The 26,944-nt window shown below is 34.7% G+C and overlaps 1 protein-coding gene across 1 annotated transcript in view; it reads right to left on the reverse strand.

Annotated features, from left to right (window-relative positions):
* The window catches only part of SPATA17 (spermatogenesis associated 17), an 88,185-nt gene that overhangs the window by 56,235 nt on the left and 5,006 nt on the right, over positions 1-26,944 (reverse strand). Inside the window, exons 3-5 of the mRNA XM_039569321.1 lie at positions 25,795-25,876; positions 20,269-20,319; positions 14,693-14,796 (exon numbers count right to left, since the gene is read on the reverse strand). Coding sequence (XP_039425255.1) covers positions 14,693-14,796; positions 20,269-20,319; positions 25,795-25,876 — 237 coding nt within the window. The remainder of the gene's footprint in view (positions 1-14,692; positions 14,797-20,268; positions 20,320-25,794; positions 25,877-26,944) is intronic.

The following is a 26,944-nucleotide window of genomic DNA, read 5'->3' on the forward strand; positions in this document are numbered from 1 at the left end:
TGAATATGGAGGCTTTTTGATTTAGAGCACAACTGGTGATTAAAATGCACAAATAATGTCAAAAGTATAGATTTGTTTTCCAGAAATAATGATAATGGGATGCAAAATGTTTCCCATTGTCATCAATGGGAATTTACCAGATTGTTTTTAATGAAGGATTAATAATCATTACTTGCTGAAATTAAATGAAGTCTAAAATACTTGAAGTTCAATTTAACTCGTGATCTTCTTAGACAGTGCTACCATCATGATCATTCCTGATTACCACATACCCTCAGAAATACTTGTAAAATAATCCATGCAAAAGTTTGAGATTTTTTAAGCAGTTACAAATAATTTTCAACATACTTTTGCAGCCTACATATTTTGTCAGTTCTAAAATATCTCTATCGTGCATTATACTGTGTACAGAACATGCAAACAATTCTGTCACAGGGAAAATAGCTCCCAGGATGATTCTCTCCTGAGAGGCAGTACAAAATAAGTTGTATGTAGCAGTCCTAACATTGCTTGACTGGAAACATAGATGTTTTAGCATAAATATAGATTTATTTTAAAGCTATTTGAACCTGAAGCTTTCATCTCCTTTACCATACTTTCAAGCATTTGAGAAGGAGCAACAAAAGCAGAGAATCTAAAGCAGTTAGATATGAATATACTATTTCACACATGAGCAGATTAATATTAACATGTCATGCACTGTGCAGGGGTTTCACTGTTACCATACAGAATAACGTGTAGAAGGATAAGTGATACTAAAGACATAAACTTAGGCTTCCAAATGGAGCTAGGGTTCCACACAGCTTACGTGAAAATGTGTTCACTGAGAAGTTTCATGCTTGGGACCTTGTACATGTATGCCTTCCCAGAGAAAATAAATCCAAATTCTATTGAAGTCAATTGGAAATCAGTTGAAATGAAATGATTTTTGGATTAAACCTTTACACTTCCTGCCAGCCTTCTCTTTGTTCACAAATATGATGGGCTCATTGAGCAATCTTTTCTTGGGATACGTGGGTGATTCTCTGTGACATTATGAATACTAGCTGTGGCTTCTGGACCAACTTTGCTTCAGGATGAACCTTTTCTGGTTCAGTGTGAAGTGGAAGAAGGCAAATTGTTTGGCCCGCTTTTTTAAAGCTTCAATAAATTTTGCAGAAGGAAAAGAGTTCTGTAAATGCAGAACATGTGTTAGGTTATTTCATAATCTTGTTCTGTTTTTGTAAGCAATCTGTCTGTTGCATGGTTCATAGCTGGAATAGTACTGCTTATTAAAATGTTATTACTCAAAAATTGGGTAATTATTTTAGCACATAATCTTTTCTTTATCTTAAAGCTTATCTCAATATATTAATAGCATCTATTGCATCTTCCTAAAAACCTGGCTTCCCATATAAGCTTAGTCCAATCAGACTTTCTCCCACACAGATTTTTATGGAATAGCTTTGTAGAGGAAATATGTGGATATTTTAACATATGTAGTGTTTTATCATGATCTGAAAATTATTAAACAAATCAGAAGAATATCAATGTTTACTATTGCAAGTTTAGGATGCATTTTTTTTACTAAAAAGTGGTTTTGGCTAACACAAAGTGTATTGTCCTTGTCACAGAAAATGTTTCAGGTAATTGAAAATAAGCATAGGATAATCAACATATGTGCTCAAACCCCACAATTAAAAATGATTTTGTGTAACAAATCTGTTAAGTAGCTATTGAATTGTTAATGATGAAATTATTTGTCTATATAGTTCAAAATTTAAAAAATTTCATCTGACAAGGTAACTTATTGTTATTCTGATACTTCATTATGCAGTAGGCAATGGTGTTGGTTCCTGCTATGAGATGCAAATTTAGTTGACAGTGCTCCTGCTGTCTGTATAAAGGTTAAAAATACACATATAATATTGTTCCTGGCACTTTTGGGAAGGTCTTCAAGTGATGATTTCAGTAATATACAGATTTTAATAATTCTGCATAGAACTGTATCATTTTACAAATTCACACTGACCTATGTTTCTTAAGTTTATCAAACTATTGCATTCTGTTCACATTTCCACTGGCATTCTGTGGTCCTTTGGCCAACTAATATTACAAAATTATTATATAAATTAAAGGGTATCCAATAAAAACTAATAATTAGTACAGTTGCCTACAGTATCCAGAAAAAGTATTAAGTTATTGTGATTTTAAACAGTTCAGACACTGAATCATAAAATTCCTGCAACAGAGGCAGTAGGCAACCTTAGCATACAAAGAGATAACCTAAATCTATTTAATCTTTCTGACTATATATCATTCTCCCTTCTCAAATACAGAATACGGAAGTGAAAATAAAATTAGTGAGACAATAATTTTGGTATACCACTGCATGCCACTTGATTTTACATCACATTGGTGTAGGTGAGAATGGAATATGACCTGCCATGATAATATTGTTTGACTTAATTGATTAAATTTGGAAAACAGTGAAATATATCTATAGACCAGCCTAGGATGCAAAAATAGTTTAGAGAACTCTGTACTTTGAAGGTAAAGTTTTAACAGAGTGCACATACTACATACTTAAGTTAGCTATGTACCATCAGACAGCTTGGTCATCCTCAATATTTTTCTGGTTTTTTGAATGAACCTCTTCAGATTTGCTAAGCAAATCAGGGCAGCTCTGTAACTCTCTTCTCCTGTCTACCATCATGTATAGTCCTGTGTGTATCCTGACAGAATTCCTTGACCAAAATATTTGATCTCAAGTTGCAGTTAGATAGATGCTCAAAGCAGCAGTCAGTTATTAGTGGTACAAGGTATCTTACTGCCTATGAGATCTACCACAAATGGATGTCCAAAATTCTCACTAATTTTAAATGTGAATGTTTACATGAATCTGTTCAACAAATTAATCATGACACTCTCTTCAAGATCTGGAGGAATGTTATTGCTTTGCAGTGAATGTCATTGCAGTGCAGCAAATAGGAAATATGACTCCTTAAGATGAAAAAAGTTAAAATAAATAAAGCCAACGTGTAGGCATATGAAAACACCCTGTATCTCCTATTATTATTAATTTTACAGAAAGAAATTCAGAACACCTTAAAATCCCATTATAATTTGTGCATAGTAGCACACAGTCTGTCCATCTTCCCTTAATCACATAGTGTACAGTGCCAATGGAATTAAGTGACACACCAGTTCCACTGTCAAGGCCCACGATGTGATCAATACACGACGTAGGAAATTTGATGAACATAGTGGTGAAGGGCACACAGTGAATGAATACCTTGTGCAGATCAGGAGATCAGGGCACAGCATGTACCAGACGATAGGGAAGAACAGACTGATGCATCCTTCTTATCCTTCCAATTTCCACTGCTGCACAGTTACTCAAGAGAGTGCAACAGCCTTGCAAGCTACTGATTGCAGAGGCAGCTTAGAACTAAAACCAGAGTATTTTCCTAATCCATTATGCAGGTTCTTCTAGTTATGGTTTCAGTAACAACTCATACAGAATTTTTCCTCACGTATACTAAAAAGCTAATTTTTTGTCATATATAATCCCTTAAGATTATTCTATTTTCTCAAAACATGCAAACTTCTTGGTCCAAATGTTTTTCCCTTGTGTACATATATCCTTAAGGCAAATTTACTTTATCCTCACTGGCAGCAGAAAATGCTGTGAAGTTAAAAAAAAAATATGTAAAACGTCCAATCTAAACAATGATTTTTCAGCTTAATTATTTTGATTTAATTAAGCTGTAAACCCCACCCATTATAGATGTGGCATAAGAGTAACTCAGCACCGAAGCTTCTGTTGGCAGAGGAACCAGATCAAGGAAAATAGTTCAGCTTTATTTATCCCCAAGTCTATACTGAAAAACCTAACAGCAGGAAAAATGTTTTCACTCAATGTCTGTTTGGTATTGACCCCTTCATGAAAAATCAGCCTGATTGATTAGCTTAAATAGTGAAATTAGTATTTGGTGATTAGCTTAAACAGTGAAATTAGTATTTGAGGGTAACAAAGCCGATCTGGCCCAGAATGGATAACAAAGCCCCAACACAATTTATTCTGACAGCAGTTTAGCAGCAGTGGTCATTTTTAGCACAGTGTCACTGCTAAGCTGCTAAGAGAGCAGTCATGCTCCTAATTTTTCCTGCAACATATAAAAGAGGATGTCTAACCACAGCCAAATACCACTGGAAGTTTTCTAGTGAATGTCATGTGAAAGTATCTGTTATCTTTTGGCACTGCAATTCCCAGAAGACTACATATGCTACCATCTGCACAGTAATAACTAGAGGAAAGCTCACTGCTATGTTTTGCTACAGTTAAGCTGCTCCCAGTACTAGAATGAACTCATTTAAGCTAACTGTTATCTCTCTGCTGCAGTGCAGTACAATGTAGACATATCTGTACTTCTTTTACTTTAATATATGGTACTTGGCAATATTTACAATATTCAACATTATGTGATTTAGAAAGCAAACATGACGTTACAGCTTCTAAAGGTCATCAGCTAAGTTGATTTTCCTTCTCAGAGTATTATGAAACAATTTGACTGAGGTCTACTCACTAACTCACATCTTTCACTTACTTTCACATAAAAGTCTGCATACACTTGTAAATAAAATGGTACACTTTGTCCACATTAAACAGGCAGGGAGAGCTTTTATGTAATGATCCATTATGTATAGCAGAGCACCAATGCCAAGTCTCACAACTTCATCGTGACTTTTGTGGTACCTCATGGTTTTCTCAATTTCCTATTCATGGAGCGGTGTTACCATTGAGCATCTATGATGTCATTGTTATTGAAGCATAAAACATTATGAAAGACATAGCAAATGAATACTTTTATTACATAGCAATTGTAATTATTTTGGGAGAGATCTGACACATTCTTTTAATACAGCAGTGCTACTTGTAAGAATGTGATTTCACAGCAGTGGCTCATTGCCAAACTGAAAATATCAACTAGATCCCAATTTTCAGAAGTGTTAGGAAATCTTATCTCTTACTGTCTTGAAAACATTGAAGTAATCAACACCAAAAAAAAAAAAAATTCAGGCATTTCCAGTATGCCATGCAAGAAATTATACTAAGAATAAAAGCCTATTCTCTGAAATTTTAGTTCCACCTAATAGATGAGACTACACTTAATTATAGATTTCGACATCCAATTATACATGCCTAAAGAGTACATCCAAAAAAAATTATTCTATCTTCTATACCTAAGCACATAATCTTCTGGTCAGAGTACTGCATCCTTTCCCAAGGGGCCAAGCACAATGCTATAGATGGTTGTGAGGTCTGTCACGACCAAGTACAAGTAGGCAAATGAGTGCTGCATCATTTTGGGTGTCATACAAGCTGAAAGACCAAATCAGTTTGTTAGAGGAGGCTGTAAACATTTAACAATCAGTGAGTTAATTGGACAAGAAAAGAATAGCCTTCTTGGAGAAGAGAGGTGGCAAATGTTGCTTCCTTGAAACACTTTGTTGTTTCATTTGGTTTGCAGGTAGCAGGAACTGGGAAGTTCAAGGTAAAACATTGGGATTTAGCTTCACCATCAAGGATAAACCACTTAATGGACTCCTGCCATTATCCCTACAAGGTGAAGACTCTGAGGAATTTGAAGGGGGTATAATAATAAGCAAAAGTTTCTCACAGTTTAAGAAAAGTCATGTTCACAATATGAAGAATTATGTGGCTTTTAAAGGAGGTATTCTGAGCAGGTTTCATAGACATGAAGAAGCTCGTTCATGTGATAAAAAGCATTCATACAAATGAATGCACAAACTGACAATACAACAGAAGGAAAAAAAGATTTTTTAAAAAATTTCCTAGGCATCATAACTGTGCTGAGTTACGATGCTGATAGTATTTTAAAGGACATTTCAAGGTCTGTCCAAAATTGTCACAAAAATTATTTTAAGCAGAGACAACAACTTTCAGTGATCTCCATTGTTTATGTCTAGCACAGTTTTCAGTCTAGTAGAGCTGAATATAACAAGAAGCAATGGTTCAAAGATAGAACCAAACTGCTTCAGTGGGGAAATACAGGACATACTTGGAACACCAAAGGTAATTAACTCCTGGATTAGAATAAAAAGGGTATTTACTATCTTTTGATGTTATTAAATCAAGACTAGATTGTTCAGCCAAAGCTTAATGTGCTCTTTATAGATATTGCTATGAAGTTGATATTGATAGACATCATACTGGTGATAGATCTGAAGTCAGACTAGATTGTCCGATTCCAAATAACATTATTTTCATTATTACTAGAACAAAAAACCAACACTTTCTTGTAATTACTCACTACTGTTCTAGACTGTAAAAATAGAAGACAAATAGTTTTTCTGTTTTCTTCTCTGAGTGACCACTTCAGAGACTTGACTCTCCTTAGATAATAGAAAAGTCTATTTATAATGATTTAGAGAATAAAAAAAATTATTAATTAAAACAATTTCTTGATCCCTTTTTTTTTCCATTTTGGACATTCTTCCTTGAAAACAAAACAAAAACGTGCTCATGAGAGACTGTATACTGCTTTTCATCTCATGCAATTCTATGATATCTCAAGGGACATTACAGGATACACCAATATAAAGCAAAGGACTGTAATTTTCCACTGTAAAAAAATCTGAAATGCCAAAGAAAGATCAATAAGCCTTTACATCCTCAGACAAAAATAAAATCACAAACTTGGAAAAACACAGTGCAAAATCACCACACTTCCAATAACAAAAACGACTGTGAGCGGCTCATTTTAAAGGTCTTCAACGCTGTAGTTTCTATTTCTCTGACATAAATGGGAAATTATAGAAGGAGTCTAATCTCAAAAGCCTTTCACTGGCTAGAGCAGTGCCAAAGAACACTTTATTTTGTTTGGCCTTTACATTCTGCTATCTCTGAGCATTTTGCTGAATTGTGAGGAATGCTACTTATTTGATAAAGAGTTATGAAGTATGGGAACAGTAACCAGCAACTTTCTAGCAGCACTCAGACACAGTACCTTACATTACGATTAAAACAAAATAGTGATGCTAGATCAAATAGACTGTTGTGTGCTAACTAAGAAAAATAACATTCATGTCTTTTGATTTGTTTTTTGTTTCTTTGGAGATCCCAAAATTAAGCCATATTATAGCATGTTCTGGAAAACCATATGTGTAAATTAAGTACTCACTGATGTGAGTACCTGCAGATACACTCACATATGAGCTGGAATACTTGGGTACCACAGAGCAAACTTAGTTACATAATTTTATATAAAGTGCTCCTACAAATAAAAGAAATACCTAATTTTCTTATGTAACACATAAATGAATGCATTTAAATTTTATGCTTCATTATTAAGCCAAAAATAGCACAATAAAAAGAATTATCACCTTATTTTAATAACAACAGAGCTGCTCTAAGTGAGTTGAGTAAATGGCACATAAAATTTGTCATAATTCTAATGACCTAAACAGCTGAAGTGACTATGGCACATGAAAAATATTTATATACTTCTTCAGGAGTCTTCAGTCTTCAAGTGGTAGAGCCCTTGCCTGGTAACCTCGTATAGCCTGTATATAGATGGCCTGTCATATCTCTACAATTAGATAAACCAGAACTGCTATAATGTAATCAGTTACAACCTGAAAATTATATTTTGAAAATCAAGTTTATTAATATGTAATCTTTAGGTAATCATATTTATCCTCCTAATTTACACAATATTTATGATAGTCTACATGTCCTTGAAATAGGGAACAGGGACACTACACTATGAAAAAGTGGTCTAGCTGCTGGAGTTCATAAATTTTGTTCAGCTTTGGATGAGTTCAAAGAATTGCCATGTAAGAAAAGCCTTACAGAGGGAATTTATCTGATTATGGCAGTAATAATTACCCAGCTGTTTATTGCAGATAGAGAAATAATTCATGTAGGCAATAGGCCGTGGTGGCAATGACACTCCGCATTTAGTAAATATGCAAACTGTTCACTTCTAATTAACCAAGCTAGAGGATGCCCTTATTAAATGTATAAACTAAAAGTGCCTTCCTGACAAGTGATGAATTGTTACATTGCACAAACTCTTGCCACAGAGTTACTGGAGTGAACTTGGGGCTTAACTTCATTAAGAGATCTTGTGGGATAGTTAAATGAGGATGGACAGCATAACAAGACCTACCTGACAGTCAATGATATGTAAGAGCTTAATGAAAATGTACCTCTTCCCCTTTTCTACTTATTTTACAGTGAAGATCCTACTTCAGACAAAATAGAAGACTGTGAAGTCTATCTCTATGAGACAGTTTAAAAGGCTAAGATTAGTCAATCCTTGTCCACAGAAAATGTTTTATGAGCTGTCAGTAATTCTAACAGACCTATTACAAAATAAAAAAAATCTATCCAGACACTACAGCACCTTCAAAGCTCACAGGTATAGAACTACTGTTATTCTACGATACTGTGTTTTCACACCTGTTTTATTCTACCTTCACCAAAACTAATCATTTATTCTACCTTCATCAAAACTAATCATATACACCACAGACTATTTGGTCCAATGAGTGTACAGAGGGATCTCAGATTTCTTTCTACACATTCAGATACAAAAAATTTTCTTTGGATACAAGTGAAATAAAGCTTAATGTTTAATCTGTTAATCCTAATGGTGTGTTTAGTGCAATATAAAAATACATGAGAAAATACTGCCTTCATGTCGTTGAAGACTTCAGTCTAAGCAGCTGCTTACATTACTTACAGTGTTCATGTTTATTGCAAAACTTAACTATTTACCCAGAACTAGCTAAAAACATGGTAAGACCGCTTCCACCCCTTGCTCAAGAGAGACATGGACAGAATAAGGCTCATGAGGCATGTGTAGCTGAATCTGTGTTGGAAATTCAGCCTACTGTGTAAACATAATGGTTCCTACATTAACCTCACTGTATTCAGAAAGTGCTTTCCCAGGGAGTTAAAACAGGTCCATTTCCTGCTCTATACGTTTAGACACTTCATTTTAATTTCATGATCGACCCCAAAAGCTCATTTTTTATATCTTACCTATCCTAACAGCATCAGATTTGTGGCTACGGAAGTACTCTGGGATCCTCAGTGGATTACAGTTTTAAGATTCCTAAAATCCTTTGGAAAAGGCATAGGTATCTTAAATTATGTGACCTACCACTCCAAATTAGTATTTAAATAGAAGAAAGCATACTTGGCACTTGTCTCTATTTCTGTAGCTCAGAGAGAAAGCTGACAGTATAAGTTTACATTCAGAAAATTCAAATTACAGGTAAGTAAGTTAAAAAGCATAATGTATTTCCTCTACATATCTTTGAAGACAAGTAAAAAAAGATGGGTTGAAGATAAAGTAGTTAATTAAACATCAAGTGAAAGACAGTATTACAAAAAATTAGGGTTTTATTGTTGCAAGAATTCCAAGGAGCTGTATGAAAGGCTTTGGCACTAATTGAAAATAGACCACAGAATCAATTGCTTCTGCAGTTAATGATGAGGAACATTTTAATTGAATTATAAGACAATATATACATTCTTCAAAACACTTTGACACTTGAGAGGATGGCCATCACCTGGACTTACCTTTATCAGAAAGGAACAGAAAGGTGGAGACTGAGTAAGTTCTCCTCATATTACTATGACAAGAGATGATTTATTTCAAGCCCACTCCATGGAAAATAGCTATACCTCAAAAGTTTTAAGAAGCCAAGTACTTTCCATCTTAAAAGGAAATACACTTCAGTAATGGTCTAGTAATCAAGAATAAGATAGATAATGTTTTTTCCATACTGCATTCTCAGGCATATTTACAGAATAACTAAACATTGGATTACATCAGCAGCAACATGTAAGTACTATATTTCACTCTTCATTAGGATTATAAAAAATTAAGCTGCACAAATGATTTCTGAATATACATATTGCCAAGGAAGTCATTTTTATCGCTTTGTATTATCTATTTCCTGACATGCATTGAAGACCTAGAAGTTTTAATGATGACTGTGAAACTAAATCTGCTGATAGAAAAGCCAGTCAAACTCGGATCAAAGCCACACTCTCCAGGGCCACTCACTACTAACGCCAACAATGGAAAGAGGAATTTGGTGTTGATCCTCTAAGTATGTGAAATTCCTAATTTATAAAGTCGACAATGTTTATATAGACTATGATGCTTATTAAAGGTAGACTCGGGCCTTAGTTTGCTACCTTTAAGTCAGTGTTCATTCAGTAGCCAAGAAAGCTGAACCACCTGCCTTGATTACATAAGAACCCCAATGCCAGTACTTTGCCCCTGCTTTGTTAGTTTTCTGACACTGCTATCTTTGCCCAGTTCTGCGCCTAGGGAAAAATTTAAATGGTGCCATTCATCAGTAAATGGAACGCTACATCCCAAAATCTTATCTCTACTTGCACACCTGACATATAGCAAAGTTGCTTTACTATAGTTTAAAGGCCAGTGTGTAGATAACCTTAGGCAAAGAACTGCAAGTTAATCACACAGTTGGGCAACTGACATCATCCATAAATTCTTCGGATATAATGGCACCAGCATGCTAATTTATGTGAACTGATGTCCATTTGCTTATCATGGACTGGAAACTGTTTCACATAAAACAAAATTCTAATGCATCATATGGAGTTACAGCCTATGCTAATTGCTTTTGGCATATTTCCCCTTGTAACCATTTAGCCAGCTCTTAGAGATGGTAAATGCAGCTTTAAGAATGTTTCAAAAGAATGTATTTTCCCTTAAAATTAAATACATTAACTACACTGAGAAGTAATGAAATTTACTTTAATGCATATATTTATAAATGAAACCATCCAACTAATCCATATTCAGATACAATACAGGATATATTGGTACTTAAATAAAAATGGATGCTATCGATGAAGATTTATTACTAAAATATCAATAACAAAATATAGTAAAATAAATATTTAAGAACATGTCTCTTATCTGCTTCATTAAGAACTTCCTAAATATTTTAGGAAAAAGAGAACTCAGGACTAATGAAACCATTTCATCCCTACACTGAACCTAAACTGTACAAATGTTAAGAAAAACCTGAGTATGTCCTTATGTAGACAGAGTTTAGGGTTCAAATTTGTTCTTTTGCATCTCTCAAGGGATTCTTTCAAGCACTTCTCTCCCTAACTCGTAGGGACTCTACTGGGGACACCAGCAGCCATCAGACCAAGTAGTTCTGTAGTAGTGGGAAGTAATAGGAATGCTGGAGGAATTTAGCCAGTCTGGGAGCTAAAGCCGGGAGTGATCCTCAGCTGGTACAAAGACAGTGCCTTAAGTCTGTTAAGTCTAACAGTGCCATAACCAGTCTGTTAAGTGAGTGGAAACTCACACATAATATGACTATTATTATTTAATTATATTTTAGGTCAATTTCTGTTAAATCAATTTCTGTTAAACTTAATTACATCCCTCTATGGCTTTAAACTGGGGCAGCTTCTATTAAGTTTACTTTCTCCTGGGGTTTTCACAGTAAAGACAAATGATAAAGGTCTGGCTACTAAATGAGGGCAGCTATTAAATAAGGACGGCTTGTATTAAAGCTGAATGGTAAAGATGTGGCTACTGGTTGAGAAAAACACTTAGTACTACATGTGTCCTTTATTAAAAAAAAAACTAGGCTAAAGGAGGAATAAGAAGGAAATGAACTTTGGTCAGTAACTCCTATGAGATACTTTTATAAGAAACTTACCAGAATGTCCAAAGTTTCATGACAACTTCCCCTGAAACTTCTCTTAGAAATGAGAGAGGGATGGTTTGATATATGCTCCTCCTTAATGAAAGAGGAGAAAATTAAGCACAAACCCTGGCTCTGGTGTCCAAAAGATAGGAAGACTTGCAATGTGATTTTAGACAGGTGTTGACAAATAAAAATTCTGTCAGTGTTAGTCTAGAATAGATAAGACAGGACTGTACAGTGTAGTTCAGTTTAGAATTACATCACAATTCTAGAAAGAATGCAATTTAAACCAATTTTTGAAATTAAAAATATATTTTGCCTTTTTTTGGGGGGGTGAGGGGAAGTTTATATCACTCTGGAGTTCTTAAAATCAGCCTTACTGTTGCTCAATTATTATTTGTGGACAAACTGGTTTCTTTACTAGCACTGACACTGTGCTAATGCACACATTCTGATGAAAATAGCTGTAAGACAAATAAGAAAAGTGCATTATTTCACATCCCATGTTGTGCTGCTTTATGGTGTTCTAGAGATGTGAAACAACATTCAAAGGCAGTCTAACCTGAGTGCACAAGTATATCAGTGTCTCTGTCCATCGACAAGTAAGCTTCCATAATGTTGATGTTTTAATAAAACCCAGCCGCTTCATAAATGCATTCATTCTACTACAGGCAATGCCTTGTGTTTTTTACAGTGCACAGTTGCAACAATTTTTATATGCAAAAATGTTTATGAACAGTGAGGTTATACTTGTCCAGAGCCAATGTGATGGCTGATGAAAATATGAGGAGAATCTTTCTTCCACCTGGCTAAATATTCCACATAAGAAACACAGTGGGCCACCTTGGGGCCAAAGTAGTTGGCAGCAACTTAGCCCAATGACAGGAAAAATCTGTTTGGCTGAGGGCCTACACCTAATCTTCACTAAACATCTGTTAGATTTCATAAGAAGAATGTTGAAGATGATATACATATTACTTTTCAAATGTACCCCAGTAAAGGGATTACTGCAGTGATCCTTGATTGCACTTGGGAACTGATGCATTTTTAAAACTGAAAGAATAAAATCCATTTGTCCAAATTAAAGCAAAAATTAATTTTTAACTTTTTTTTAACCAAAAAGATGGATTTTTTTCACCTAAAAGACAAGTATTCCATCAACTCTGGAAGACAGAACTCAAATTAGCAAACTATCAATATATCAGTTGCCAGTTAAGAGCTCACACAGCCAACAGCTTTGACACATTGTGATGTACCTGGAGTCCTACTACTCACCTGTTGAAGAACACAGAAGCATTTCTTGGTTAAAACACCTATGCAGCCCATAGGCTTTACGGTTTTTAATAACCTAAACTAAGTACTAGGGAATTTGATCAACATATAAAAGCACTGACAACCAAATATTTTTTTAGTCCTGCAAAGTTAGGCATACCCAGCAGAGATGTATTGTGGGTGTGGGGAAATAAAATACAAAGCTCCAACCAGTCCATGTTCATAGTGCAGCAGGAACCCCACTTGCTACCTTGTTCTGTTGGCACACAGCAAAAGTCAATCTAACAACTTATGAGCCATGGTCCAGGTTTAGGCAGGGAATGGAGAAGAGTGATAAAATTATTATGAACAGAGAAGCAGGTTATATTTTTGCAGTTCATTCAGTTATATGGATTTTAAACCAGGAAGTTATGGCTTCTCTTATTTTCCAAGATTTAGTCTAGTCTTCCTAGGATTCTACCTTTTCAAGAAGAGAGCATATTTCAAGGATTTCCGATCAAGAAGATACCATTGAAGATATAACAGAATTTTTAAGTCTGTTTTTGCTGAGTTGTGATCCTAACTTTCTGCATAGAATATACTTAAATGAATAATAATGAGGGATCAGAGGAAGATGACTATCAATATGATTCATTATGGGTAACAACGAGTGCACAAGAAATAATGTTATGATGAAGAGGACGTAGCATCAGCTGTACTACAGAAGAATAATATCATTAATAACCAGCATACAAAGAAGTTAGATAATCCTATGTTTTTTCATACATAACTTGCATGCACTGCTGTATGTAACTGTCTTTGCCATGTGATTTAGACAAGATTTCCAGAAATATTGGTTTACTAGACTCCCTTATATTTCTCTGCTTGAGAAAGCAAAGATTTGTCCCAGATGTTCTGAACTGCAAACACTGCATGGATTTTGTCCAACAGCTTTCATTTACAATGAGAGAGTAATGAGCATCATCACCCAGCATTTTGGCTGTTTGTTTCCACTGTTATCTGAGTAACGGTCATGGATCAGGATATCGAATCCACCAGAGGAAAATAATTACCTCTATTTTAGAGAGGTTTCAGCTTAAGTACAGGGAAAGACAATGGATGGATAGGAGAAATAGAGTAAGAACATACAGCAACAACCGTTCTAGACAGAAATCTGACAGGCTATTGGTTCTCTTCTGTAACTATGAAAAGAATCTGCTTCACTGTATCCACCCATGCCAGTATCTTTCCTAATTAATATTCATAGTATGGCTCATGCATGAAACTTAAATCCAAATCTGCCCTTGCATTCATTGTCAATAATCCATATTCGAAATAAATTGTGAAAAGAAATTTTTTGTTAGCTTGTGTATACTGGGGAAAAAAAATCTAGTTCAACAAATGCTATTTAGGGCATATAACACATGAGTTCTCAGCATAGGTGAAGAGCCAAATTCGTTTTTATTAAACTAGTACAAACCCAGAGCACACCTAATTAATTCAAAGAAATTATTCTGAATTCATAACAGTGTAAATGAGAATAGAATGGGATGCAACATGAATAGGCATAGAATAAAGACAATGATGACTGATACATATATATTTGATAATGGAGGGGAGCCTACACTCAAAGAAATAGTTTAATTAGTGCCACAAACTTTTTAGAAATAAAAGAAGAGGAAATTAATGCTTTACCACATAGAGCTTTTATCTTTACCTGACAAGCTCGTTATTCACAGAAACAGCCTTCAGGTATTTCTTCAGTGCATAAAAATTATGGTTATACTTCCGAACATAATAGCCTCGCCACATTTTCTGGATCTGGAGGAAATAAATAGTTGCTTAGTATATTTCAAATCAGAAGTTTGCATGCATATCAAATATACGTAGTATACCCCAAGTACCTCTTTCCTTAGAAGTGATACCTGGTGGAAGCACCAATAAGTTTCAATGAAGAAAATTAGGGCAGAATGTAACACATTGTAGCACTGAGTCACCACCTCACCAACATCTCCTGCTACACTTTCACCTTTGTGCTCTGCAAAGGTGCAAACTGAATAAAAGCCTTCCCAGTCAACGAACCACAGTTTCTGGAAACTTCATTTACAAATTGCAGTTCTTCCATCTCCAATGCAAAATGATTCATGTCTATTTGTCCCACATTAGTTCAATCTTATCACAAAATACTATTCTCTTGCATAAAAGGGAAAGCCTAACCTGGAGAAGAAAAGCTCTTTATCTGTAGCTAGTTATAAAGTTGTATTACAAATAGAAATTAGGTAGCATCCTTCACCAAAAAGGATTAATATTTTGGTGCATTTTGAAAAGCATCAGTTGAAAAAAAAAAAAAAAAAAGATAGAAAGAAAAAAGTAAAAGAGGAGGAAAAAAAATACTTAATCTTCCCAACTTTTCCCAAGAACTGATTTCAACAAATGTGTTTAAAACTCCCCTGATACTTGAAAATTCTAATCATGATGTTTCTGAAATCATTACCTGTTTACCAGCTATCTGCTTTGTGGCATGGGAAAGTAAGCATTAAGAATGGACAATTAAGCATTGGAATGGGCTGCCAGGGAGGTGGTGGAGTCACATCCCCGAAGGTATTCAAGAAACAAATGAACATGGCACTTAGTGCCATGGTCGAGCTGACAAGGTGTTGATCAGTCAAAGGTTGGACTCAATGACTTTAGAGGCCTTTCACAACCTAAATGGCTCTGTAATTCTGTGATTCTGTAATTAGGTAAAAAGCTATCAGGACTGCCATTTGATGAGTTATGTTTATCCCTATGCCAGGACATGTACAGGTGGAAGATGTAACTTGCTCTATTCAGTCATGCTGAGGGCTGCTCTTGCTCCCGATTTTCTTTGCCATAAGAGGTCAGTGTACTCAAGATCTCTGCATCTGAAAAACAGCGTAACCATCTTTTCCTCTCTTCCCAGTGTCTAGTTCCTCCATCTTTGAATTCTTCCATCCTTGAACTTATTCATATTCTTGCAAAATATTCTTTACTTCCTTTATTGCATTTTGTCTCCTTCTTTCCTCAATATTTTTCTAAGTTAAACTCCCAATTTCTATCTTCCAGTCTGCAGTAGCTTCATTTGCTCCAACATCCATCTCTTTGACCTTTATAGCTTTGAAATCTTAAAAGACATAACTTCTAGAAGGCAGAATCTACATTTAAAAAGCAAGAAGTTGGAGGTTTTGCTATCCAGGAGCAACTCCAAATGAGAAGCTACTCCCCTTCACTAAATGCATAGAAGAGAAAAGTGTTGCAAGGTACTAAGAGCTCTCCTTTGCCTATGGGCCCCTAGCTACCAGACTTTTCAAGAACTTAAACACTTCAGTGTATCTATAAGGAACATTATTCTTTTTTTTCCTTTACATCAACCTTTCTCTATCCAGAACCAAGGGATGACTTTTTAAGTGGAATGAAATCCATGTGTTTGTGCTATTGGTTTTTTTTTCTTAGCCTACCTCTTTTTAAATAAGCACTTTTTTTAAAAAAAGGGGGCAGGGGGGGAAAGAATGTCATGGGTTTTGTGCTTGATTCGGGAAGAAGGCAAAGAAAAAAAAGCTGTCCATTGCCCATATTATCAGCAACCTTTCCACTCAGTAACTTCAGAATCTTTATCATCAAGTCTTGGGAGTGCTCTTCAGTAACAGGGAAAATTCTCTCTACTCCTTCCAGTTCCAGTGCAGCCCAATTCTGTAGCACTGTGACAACTGACAAAAGTTATTGCAATTTTTCCACCTCCAGACTTTTACTGGAGCCATCTAAAAGGAGACCAACTAAAGCAGGGCTGAATATTTCATACTTTGGTGCCATTTTGCATTCACAAACCCCCAAACACTACTCTTCAAAGTAAGAATCAACATTTGGCTTCAATTGATGGCACCTTGGGGTACAGGTTATGATTGTCTTTTTATGTAAGATTTAACAAGAATCACAGAAAAGCTTCCAGTAATTCTTTGAGATATGTGTTAGTCATTAGGAATAAGAGGACATAATCTTCCATTGTTAATATATTCTTCTATATCCCCTTTGTGCATCAGCATGTATTTTCCTCCCTTCCCAAATAAGACTCAAACCTAATTTCAAAAATTGGTATTTTCTTTTTTTCTTTTTTTTTTGAATGAGTGAAAGGGGTTTGGACCTCTAGATGTTGTTATAATATGAACAAATAATAGTTCTGAGAACAACAAAGGTTCTAGACATGCTGCTCTGCACTAGGTGATAGTAAATTTCATATTCTTTGCAACACTACTTTCTCATACACAAGCTTATTGGGTTAAAAAGGAAGAGAGAAAGAGCAAAGAATGAGTATGCCTTCAGAGATCTGGGATTAAGCAAAATCCTTTGCATGTGAATAAGGATCTTAGCTTTGTTTTTCTGTTTGGCTTCAAAATTTCTCAACAAGAGCAAGTTGGCTCCCATATAGCCATGTGCTCATTAATGCAGGATTATGGTCCCTTTGAAACTCTTTCTGACAGTCTTCACCTCACAGTTATAAATGCAGAACAGGATATTTCTGGGTTAAAGGATCAAAACTCAAACTGAAAGACAAAAGGCTCAAATTGTATCAAGCTATAATTACCTCCAATGGGCTCAGTGTACCAATTAAATGCTGCACTCTACCTTTATTTACACCACTTTCTGTTCAGAATGAACTCACTGATTTCAACTGAATGAAACATAAGTAAGAAAAACTGCATTGTCTCTCAAATTATTTTATGCCTGATTTCTATTTCCCTAATACTGTATGTCAGAGACCCCAAAACTGAAGATTAATCTTTTTAGGAAAGACCATTTTACACAAAGCTTCTGATGATGCTCATATTTTCGATGTGAAAGTTCTAAATGTTTGCTTTTATAAAGAAGTATAATGTTACAATTGCATTCCTATTTAATTCCAAGGTGAATGTTTAAAAAATTCTTGAAAAAAAAGAGACAAGTGTGTGTATGCCCTTCAAAGTAATTAGCAAGTTTCAACAGTGATTGGTACAAAACAATTATTGTCATTGATCAGCACTGAACAGATAATTTTAAACAAAGTCATTGTGTGCTCAGCAGATTACAGCTTGTTAACGGGCAAGTTCTAAATGACCTCTTAAGCTAGTCAAATCAATGATGCATATTCCTCATTAAGTAACATCAAAATGTAAGTGGTCTTATAAATAATGTTTATTTTAAGCACTAAAACAAATGGCAAAACCTTGATATATCAAAAGCCATCTGCTCGTGGAATTTTTTTTTTTGCCATAGGATTACTTTTGTTGCTGAAAATTTGCAGCAACTTTAAATCTTTTAAGAGAGAGAATCATTTTTTGCCTCGAAACTGAAACTGATTAAAACAAGATCTCTGATTTCATTTTATAAGGTAAAACTGATAGCTCTTATTACAACCAAGTGCAATCCAGAAAGACAAGATACGTAGACTGGCTTCAAAACTGAGCATGTGTATGCCCTCAATGATACTTCAAATGCCAAAATTGAAACTGCCTTTCTAAGGAGTGACTAGAAACTGAAATAAATATTTAATAATACTATGAGACAAAACTAAGTGGTTAAATAGAGAAACATACACAGTTATTGTTATATTTTTAGAACACTGAGCTATATTAATCATGAATCAAACTCACGATGTGTAAATAAAAGGCACTGTTGGCTTAGGAAGCCTAAAGTCTGAGCACACATCATCTATGCAGAAACTCAACAGGCCTGATTCACTATTATCCTGGACCTTGGTTAGTTCTTCAAGAAACACATGACAGAAAAAAACCCCAAACCAGTCAGTGTTTCATATTGGTAGCATTTTAAGTCTGCTCTGCAGATATGGCTGCACAAGATTTAGATAGAGGAGAACCAGATTCTGACATTTGCAACTAAATAAAGGTCTGTTCTATTGTTTTCTACTGATTTAAATTTCCATTAAAGAAAAGGACATGACTGAAAAAATGGTACTTTGAAGATTTATATCACCTAATGATTCAACATTATATTTCCATTACAAATGAATGGGAACACATTCAATTTCTCTTAAAAATGAAAGACCAAATGCAACACTCCATTTGACTAGAATACATAATTACCTCTGAAATTTGGTCTTCAAATGTCTTCTGAAAGTACGGAGGCAACTTTTAATAGCTGTCTTACATCTTATGTTTTCTCACTGATCTCAGCTGCATGAGTAAACAGCACTTATCCACTGTGGAATACTTTCAAACTAGCTAAGTAAGAAATGAACTATAACAACAACAAAAAGGTACATTTGTGAGGTATTAAACTGCTGTTATACACCTTCAATTCTGTAGCATGCACCAAACGTAAGATCCTACTTTGCGCCTTTGAGAGAACCAGAACTAAGCAAAACACTTGATGAGTACAGATCTCTTGACTGACTTATTCTGGACCCAGAGAGGCCACAAAATTAAAATCCATTCTGAGAATCTTCTTACCCTACAGGAGTTTCCCTGGGTTAATCTCCATTGTCATCATATTCCGGCATTTGGTAGAATTCAAAAGGTAAGGTGCCTGGCCTAAAAAGATATAGGCCTCTAAAGTAAAGCAGTTTAATATCACAAAATGAAAGAAACAAGTAACATAAAAAGACTTAATCCCAAAAATTATTTTATGTTCTTCCCATATTTGTTTTACATATTTATTCAAGTGCAGTTTCAAAGTTGAGGAAAAAGAAAAGCTAGTTTCTAGTTAAATATGTTTTGCAGTTTCACCCACAACAAAATTCATTTGTAGATTCATTTAAGTTCAAGGTCTGTTTATACTGTTCTTCATCTAGCAAAATTCACTCATAATATCATCATCAATGAGATCAGTTCACTTCCACCTGTATGTTTAAGCAATGAAATTGTTCTGTGCTATCTAACTCCTGAGATCCAATACATCAACTGTCATGTACCAGCAAGAGAAAAAGCACAGCCACATAAACAAGCTTAAAAGCCCCGTAGTTTGTCAGAACTGTAAATATATGTCTATATTTGTAAGAACACTGGCACATAGAATGTTTGGGGGTTTTATGAGTATCATATATGATCAGGTCCAATGAACATTTAAACGGTGTAAGACACATTCAGGTACCTTAAATTCAGCTACAGTTTTCAAATACCACCCTGACTACTCAGTGTAACTTTAATTTTTAACTATGTACTATTTCCTGCTGTTGCCATCAGCATATCAATCAAGTGTATATTATTCTGCTTTGCTCATTTTATTAAAAGCAAATTCGGAGCACAATTGACTTTTCATTTGTTTAACAAGTGAAGAAATATTTACCCTGACAGCCATTTGATTGTAGAAATTCAGCTTCTTAATAAAATATGCTCTCTGTGAATCAAGAAAAAAAATGATGGCATATATTTCAGTTACACAAAGACAGTGCTGCTATTTTTACATATAAAAGATAAGAATCTTTATACATAATACATAATAAGAGTTCTAGGCTTAGAGAGAATAAAATCAAACTTTGTATTGAAGAGATAGGCTTCCTAATACATAATGCAGCCTTAACCAGAAAAATCTATGGTAGTCAAACTAGGAGCTAATGGAGATATATGATCATAAAATGCTCTCCGCTGAGTTTGATAATCAATGGTGCTCTACTGAGAGTAGAATAACAAAGCAGAAATATTCACAAGTGCTGGTGACATGTAGTATTGTATGATTTATTCACTGGGGTTCTTTTAGCCAAAACTCACAGAAACATAAAAGGAATTCATATTTCAAGACGTCTGGTTTAATGAAAAATTCAGAGAAATGCTGTCTTCAGTCGAAATCGTTCAAGGATATGGATGCAGTGATGGAGCAAAACTGTGCCTTCCAACCATCTGTACTAAATGTTATGTACTTAGCTGCCTCCCGAGTAATCGTTGGGAATTTTGTTTCATTTAATATTCATTTTAACATCATAAAATCATAAATACAATGATACCATGTTACAGTGAATCCCCTGATATAGAAAACATTTCCTGAAGTCCTGGTTTCCTTCCAATAAAGTAGAATTCCTCTCATAGTGAACGAATCCCCTATTATACTAAGCAATCACTTGGCAGCATAGGTTATTTTAATGGATACATCACTTTAAACTAAGCTTTCACATCTGTTCCGCCCTCTAATTACAAATGCAAAATGAACATAATTCACAATTGTATCATAAAAAGTAAAATATAAGTACTTTGAATGCAAGAGTATGTCCTTTATTTAGCACAACATGCAGCTTTTATGTGTTTCTCATGTTTTAGACACAAATCAAAGGCAAAAGTGCTTTCCCCTGATATAGTGATTTTCTCCCCCATGGCAAACAGGAATTCACTATAAAAGGGTTTCACTGTAATTAGTGTTATTTGAATTGCCTAGTCTGATCCAAAGCAAATTGTCTGTGGAGAGCAGCAGGACTGGATTATTTATCAACAGTCTGGGCAATTAAGAAACAGTTGGCTGCAATATGTTATTTACAAATGAACACAATGATGCTACTTCATTTTAAATTCTCTTTCTTCATTACATTAAGCAAGGCATAATTCCTGCAGTTTAATTAAGGTGCATTTGAAATGCTCACTTTAATATCATACCAATCTACTAATAATGGAAACAGTACAAAAGATATTTCTTATGTGAAAGAAAATTGCAGAGTTTTTAAAGTTCAAAGAAGTTCCACGTGTATGTGTGGATGTGTATACATCTATATACATATATACATATATGTATATATATATATATATATATATATGATTCTCTCCCCTTTAGTCTCCATAAATATTTACTGAGTTATACTAATTGTAGATGGCTAATAATGGATTGACATAATGGTTGCCTGACTCAAGCATATTCCTAAACTGTTTGATTTAATTGATAAAATTTTGTTCTGCAACTCATCTTTTCTTTCTTTGGAAGGGAACATAAGAGTTACCACACCACCAAACAGATAAAATACATTTTAATGGAAGTTCCTAAGTTTAAAAATGTTCATCAGATTTCTGTCCACCAATGATTAAATTAAACAATCTTACACCTTTCCGTTTATTCTTCTCATATTTGAAGGCTGTGAGCACTTAGGCCTCAATACATCCCATTTCACTGAAGAACCTAAATTGGAGACCTAACATCATTAATGCTCTTTATATCATCAATACTGAAAGACAATGTGGGACCACGTTCCCTCTGAGCTTGGCCAAGTATTGAAGAACTTTGTCTGCTATTTACAGAAATAGTCAATGGCAACTAATGTCTGATCTTGCACACCCCAACAAGGTGTGAGGAATCCAGGCCTTACCGTACCACCACTTAAGAGTCACCCACAGTAAGAAGGAAGTTACACATTCCTGCTTTTACACAACCCTTGCTCTAAATCACAAGTCTTCCAAATGCAGAATTGCTCATGCAACTGTCTTACAACTTTATTCTTGCACCAAAAGCCAAAGGCTGTGTCACCATCTAGGTTCTTTAGCAAATGGATTTGGCCTCTGTTTTCTAATCCTGATTAGGAAGTTCTGCTATTACAAATGATGGAGAATGTGTTCATCCCCATTCACAAAAGCAGAGTCATAATTTAGTGCTTCAACCCAAGTCTATGTTTATGTGCTCTTCTAATAAACAAAAAATTCTTTCCTGAACTGCAGCCTGCTTGTCCAGAAGACTCTTTTCTTATGCTTAAGTGGAATTTCCTGCAATTCAGTCTGTGCCCATTGGATTGCCTCTCATTTTTTCACTGAGTTCCAATTCAAAGGTGATACTGCCAGGTTGACTCTCTGGAAAGAATTACTTTTCCATCTCAACCATGTGCCACCTCTACTTCTGAGACAGGATGTCTTTGTCTTTGTCATAAAGTCTGATGTTTATATATAGTCCTTCTTACCAGCTTACCTTAAGTGTAGGTTTTCCAAACATATTTGAAGCCTTTTATATTTAAGCTGCTGTATTACTTTCTCCTTTTGTACTTAAAAACATGCTTGGGGATCATCTACAAATGTGCTCTGATTGGTGTCTTCTTTTGCTTTAAAGAGTTAATACAAAATGACAAATTCAAAGAGAACCAGAAATCTGAATGAGTTTGAGACTGGGATCAAGGTTGAGAGAAGGAAGCAACACATGGTCTAAACTGGGAATGGGGTGGTGGTGTATTTTGGGGTTTTTTGTAGAGCAAATAGGCATTTGCCTAATTCCTATCGGACTGAAACTATTTAAAACTCGTTGTTGAGTTGAAGCTAAATCATTTAGGGTGGTGTCAAACTATATAACATAAAATACTTTTCTCAACTGCATCTCATTCCAAAGTAAACTGAAAATATGGCCATCATGCATGCCAACTTCACATAGCAATGAAATGTTACAATTCCCCTTGCTTTAACAAGTGATTCCTCGGGTTTGAGAAAACAGTAACAAAGAAACAATGATGTACAGTTTGTTTCATGTTCTGGTGTTTGCCTGGTTCTAAAATTCACATTTTCCTGCAGGTCATGCAGACTTTCAGAATCCAACACAACCAATGCAACCAAGTTATTAAGAAAACTGTAGGAGAGCAGTTCTTAATTTTAGTTTGAGATTAATTAGGAAACAAAGCCTTATATCAAACCACCTGTATTTAGAATAGAAAGGCACATAACTTTAATCATATAAATGCCATCAATAGGTGTTGGGGTTTTTTACCTAATGTATCTTAGCAATCCAAGGAAGAGGCACTAGAGGAGAAGCAAATGAAATACTAGTGGTGATGCACATATGGACAGCCAATCTGATGAGCCTCAGCCTTTGTTATTTTCCGCATCAGTACCATTCACATTTCACAATTTTGAATATAATCATTAAAATGATTTATTATCAAGCAATCATGGGTATTTTGTGCATATGCTTTGCCTTGTTTGCTGGCAGCAGATACCAATCTAATCATTATCAGCAGACAAATTTTAAAGTGACCAGTGTATTTAAGGAACTATCATGGTAAATGTATCATTGTATTTCATTGTCAGGAGTCATTACAATACTTATTAGCAAGAGTTCATTGCAAACATTATCTGATCCTTTAACTTGAAAGTTATGTTACGCTGCTGAGATTTTGCTTTTTATATATTCCAAATTCAGCCATTAATTTAGTAAAGATAGTAAAACAAAAAATATAAGGTATTAACTCAAACTTTATATTTAAGTCCACCCCAAAATACACAGCAGTCCAAAGGGAGTAGAATATGCCTTTTTATCTGATACTTGTGTAGTTTTCAGGTTGGCTTCCAATCAAACTGTCCTATTTAGTCTTCTCCAATCAAAGAGATAGCAAGAACAAAATGAGGTGCTTGAGGGAAAAAGATAATTTCCTGTGCTGATTGCTGTAAAATTTGTAAGCTTTCTGATGAGATTCTCTTCCTCTAGAACCCTGGCTAGCACTGGATAAGTACTGGAATCCAGAACCTGGATGAATTCATGACCTGATTTAGAATGCGTGTATTAAGTTGCAGAATTTTTTGTCCTACATTGTTCCACAGACTTCAGATTTGGCAAGAGTTTTTCAGTTATGTCTATTTGAAGAACTAAATATGCACAAGGCTTTATTGATTAAAGACTTTTTTATCTTACTTTTCAGAAATATATCCGAGCAGGGAAACCTGAGGGGAGTTTATGATGTTAGCTCTCTCAGCTTTGTGATCACAGGAAATCTGCTTGATCATGTTGATTTCCTCCTTCCCTTGTCCCAGTGACTGCACAGATCCTTTATTTTCATTAACAAATTTTAAGATACATTATCATGTCTCTCTTCTACAGAAGCTTTCCTAGATTCAATAAACCTTCCTTAAACTCAGGAACAATATTCAGCTCTTACTTTTTCAAAATAGAACCAAATGCAACCATGCAGCTATCTGTTTTACATTCAAGAATTACTTTTAGAAGATGATTAAAAACCAGAGACTGAAAGGATGGCTCATAATTTAGCGCTTAAGTAAGTTCAAAGAGAGGAAATCTTTACATAGATTACTGACAGACCTGGGGAACAAATAAATTACCTTTCAGGTACATGAGTCCTGCTACTTGAAAACATAGTTTAGTAGGGAGTATGAACTTTGGTCTGGAATATATGGTTTATTATAGTTTTTTTTTTTTAACCTCTTGAATTGTCTGGTTTGACTTAACCACAGCAATTTAACAAAATTAATCAAGAATAAATAACTAACAAGTTTAACAGTATTGTAAAACATTAATATAAATTGATAAATTAGTGACGTAAACCACATATTAAAAATCTGATTTTTTTATGTTAAATTATTTTCTTCTTAGTCCCCTAAATGTGTTAACAGAGGCTTTAGCTTGTGTGCTATCATACACTTTTGCTCTCTTCAAGTCCATCACAGGAATTAGATTGACTGTGATCTGTTTTGCGCCTTAAGGCAAAACCTCAAATACTTCAAGGTTCATTAAGTAAGAAATTTAAACCACTAAAACATAAAACAGCAATGTGTAGACACATTGGCTTATTTTATTTTCAAAATTAAAAGTTCTGCCAGAAAAAAAAAAAAAGGCATCTTGTAAAGCTTCAATTCTGCAATTAGCATCATGTGGGCAGACTTCTGCATGAGCAGATCTCATTGCTGGTTTGGGAACCAATACTCCAGAGCTGCAAACACTTAAACACTGACTTAACTTGACTGTTATGAGTTGGCTTACTGAAATTAATGGTGCTTTTCATTACAGTAAAGTGAAGTGTGTGACTGTGTGTATAAAGGATCAAGTTTTGGCTTTTTAATTTCATGATGAGTGAATGAATTTTTCATACGTATTCTACAAATAACAAACAAAATTTAAATAGTATTTTTCTACCTCCACTATTTCTCTGAAGTGTTTTCTTCTTAGATAACCTCTCCACCACTTCTGTATCACAGTCGCCATTTTGCTCAGACGTCTAAAATGAAATATATTAACAAAATAATGATTTTTTCAGACTTCAGGCAAATTAACTTTTCATAATAATAAAAATAACATTCAGTGTATTATCCATCATACAGATAACCACTACAAATATACTGCATATATAGATATATATACACATGTACACATATACATATGCATGCTAATAGACCATTATATACATATATTTATTCATACACACATACTTTATTTTTTGGAAAACATGGGTTACTGCAAACTTACTTGCATACTTTTAGAAAAGTTTAATGAAAAAGCCTTACAAATTTAATTTGCATAATAGGTTGTTTTATTTTCATGTTTTAACCAACAAATCTGACCAGTTCAGATTTTTTTATGTTGCATGCAACATTTTCACAGCTGTACCATTTTTAACTATTTGACACAACCCACTGATATTTGAATCTTTAGATACTATATTTGCTTTTAGACATCCTTTTGCTTTTGCAAAATTACATCTAGCTTAATTGTAAATATTTACTTTGTTCTTATTTCATATATGTGTATATATATACCTATATATATATGTTGCTACTGAAAATTTCATAATTGATGTCTCACACCATTTTTGCAGCAAATAATACAATTATTACTTTGGGACTGACTAGACAAAGCTGTATAAGAGATCATTTATACCACCAAACTATGAACATCAAACTTATAAGCCTTGCACTCCACTCAGTGAAGGAAGTCTTTGGGTAGCTCAGAACATTGAGAACTGGCTACATTGAGCCTGTAAGCCAGAGAGAACCACAGAATTACAGAATCATCAAGGTTGAAAGAAACCTTCAAGATGATCTAGCAGAACAATAATCAACCCTAAATCATACTCCTAAGTGTCACATTTAGACCTCTTGAACTCTTCTGGAGATGGTGACACTACCATCTCCCTGGGCAAATCACTCCAATGCCTAATCACTCTTTCATTGAAATTGTTTTTTCTAATATCTCATCTGAACCTCCTCTGGTGCAACTTAAGTACATTTCCCTTAAGTGCCCATAATGACTGCAGCCTATCTTTCTATGAGCGAAATATTGGCCATTA

The sequence above is a fragment of the Corvus cornix genome, chromosome 3, assembly GCF_000738735.6.
Source record: "Corvus cornix cornix isolate S_Up_H32 chromosome 3, ASM73873v5, whole genome shotgun sequence".
Classification (NCBI taxonomy): Eukaryota; Metazoa; Chordata; class Aves; order Passeriformes; family Corvidae; genus Corvus; species Corvus cornix.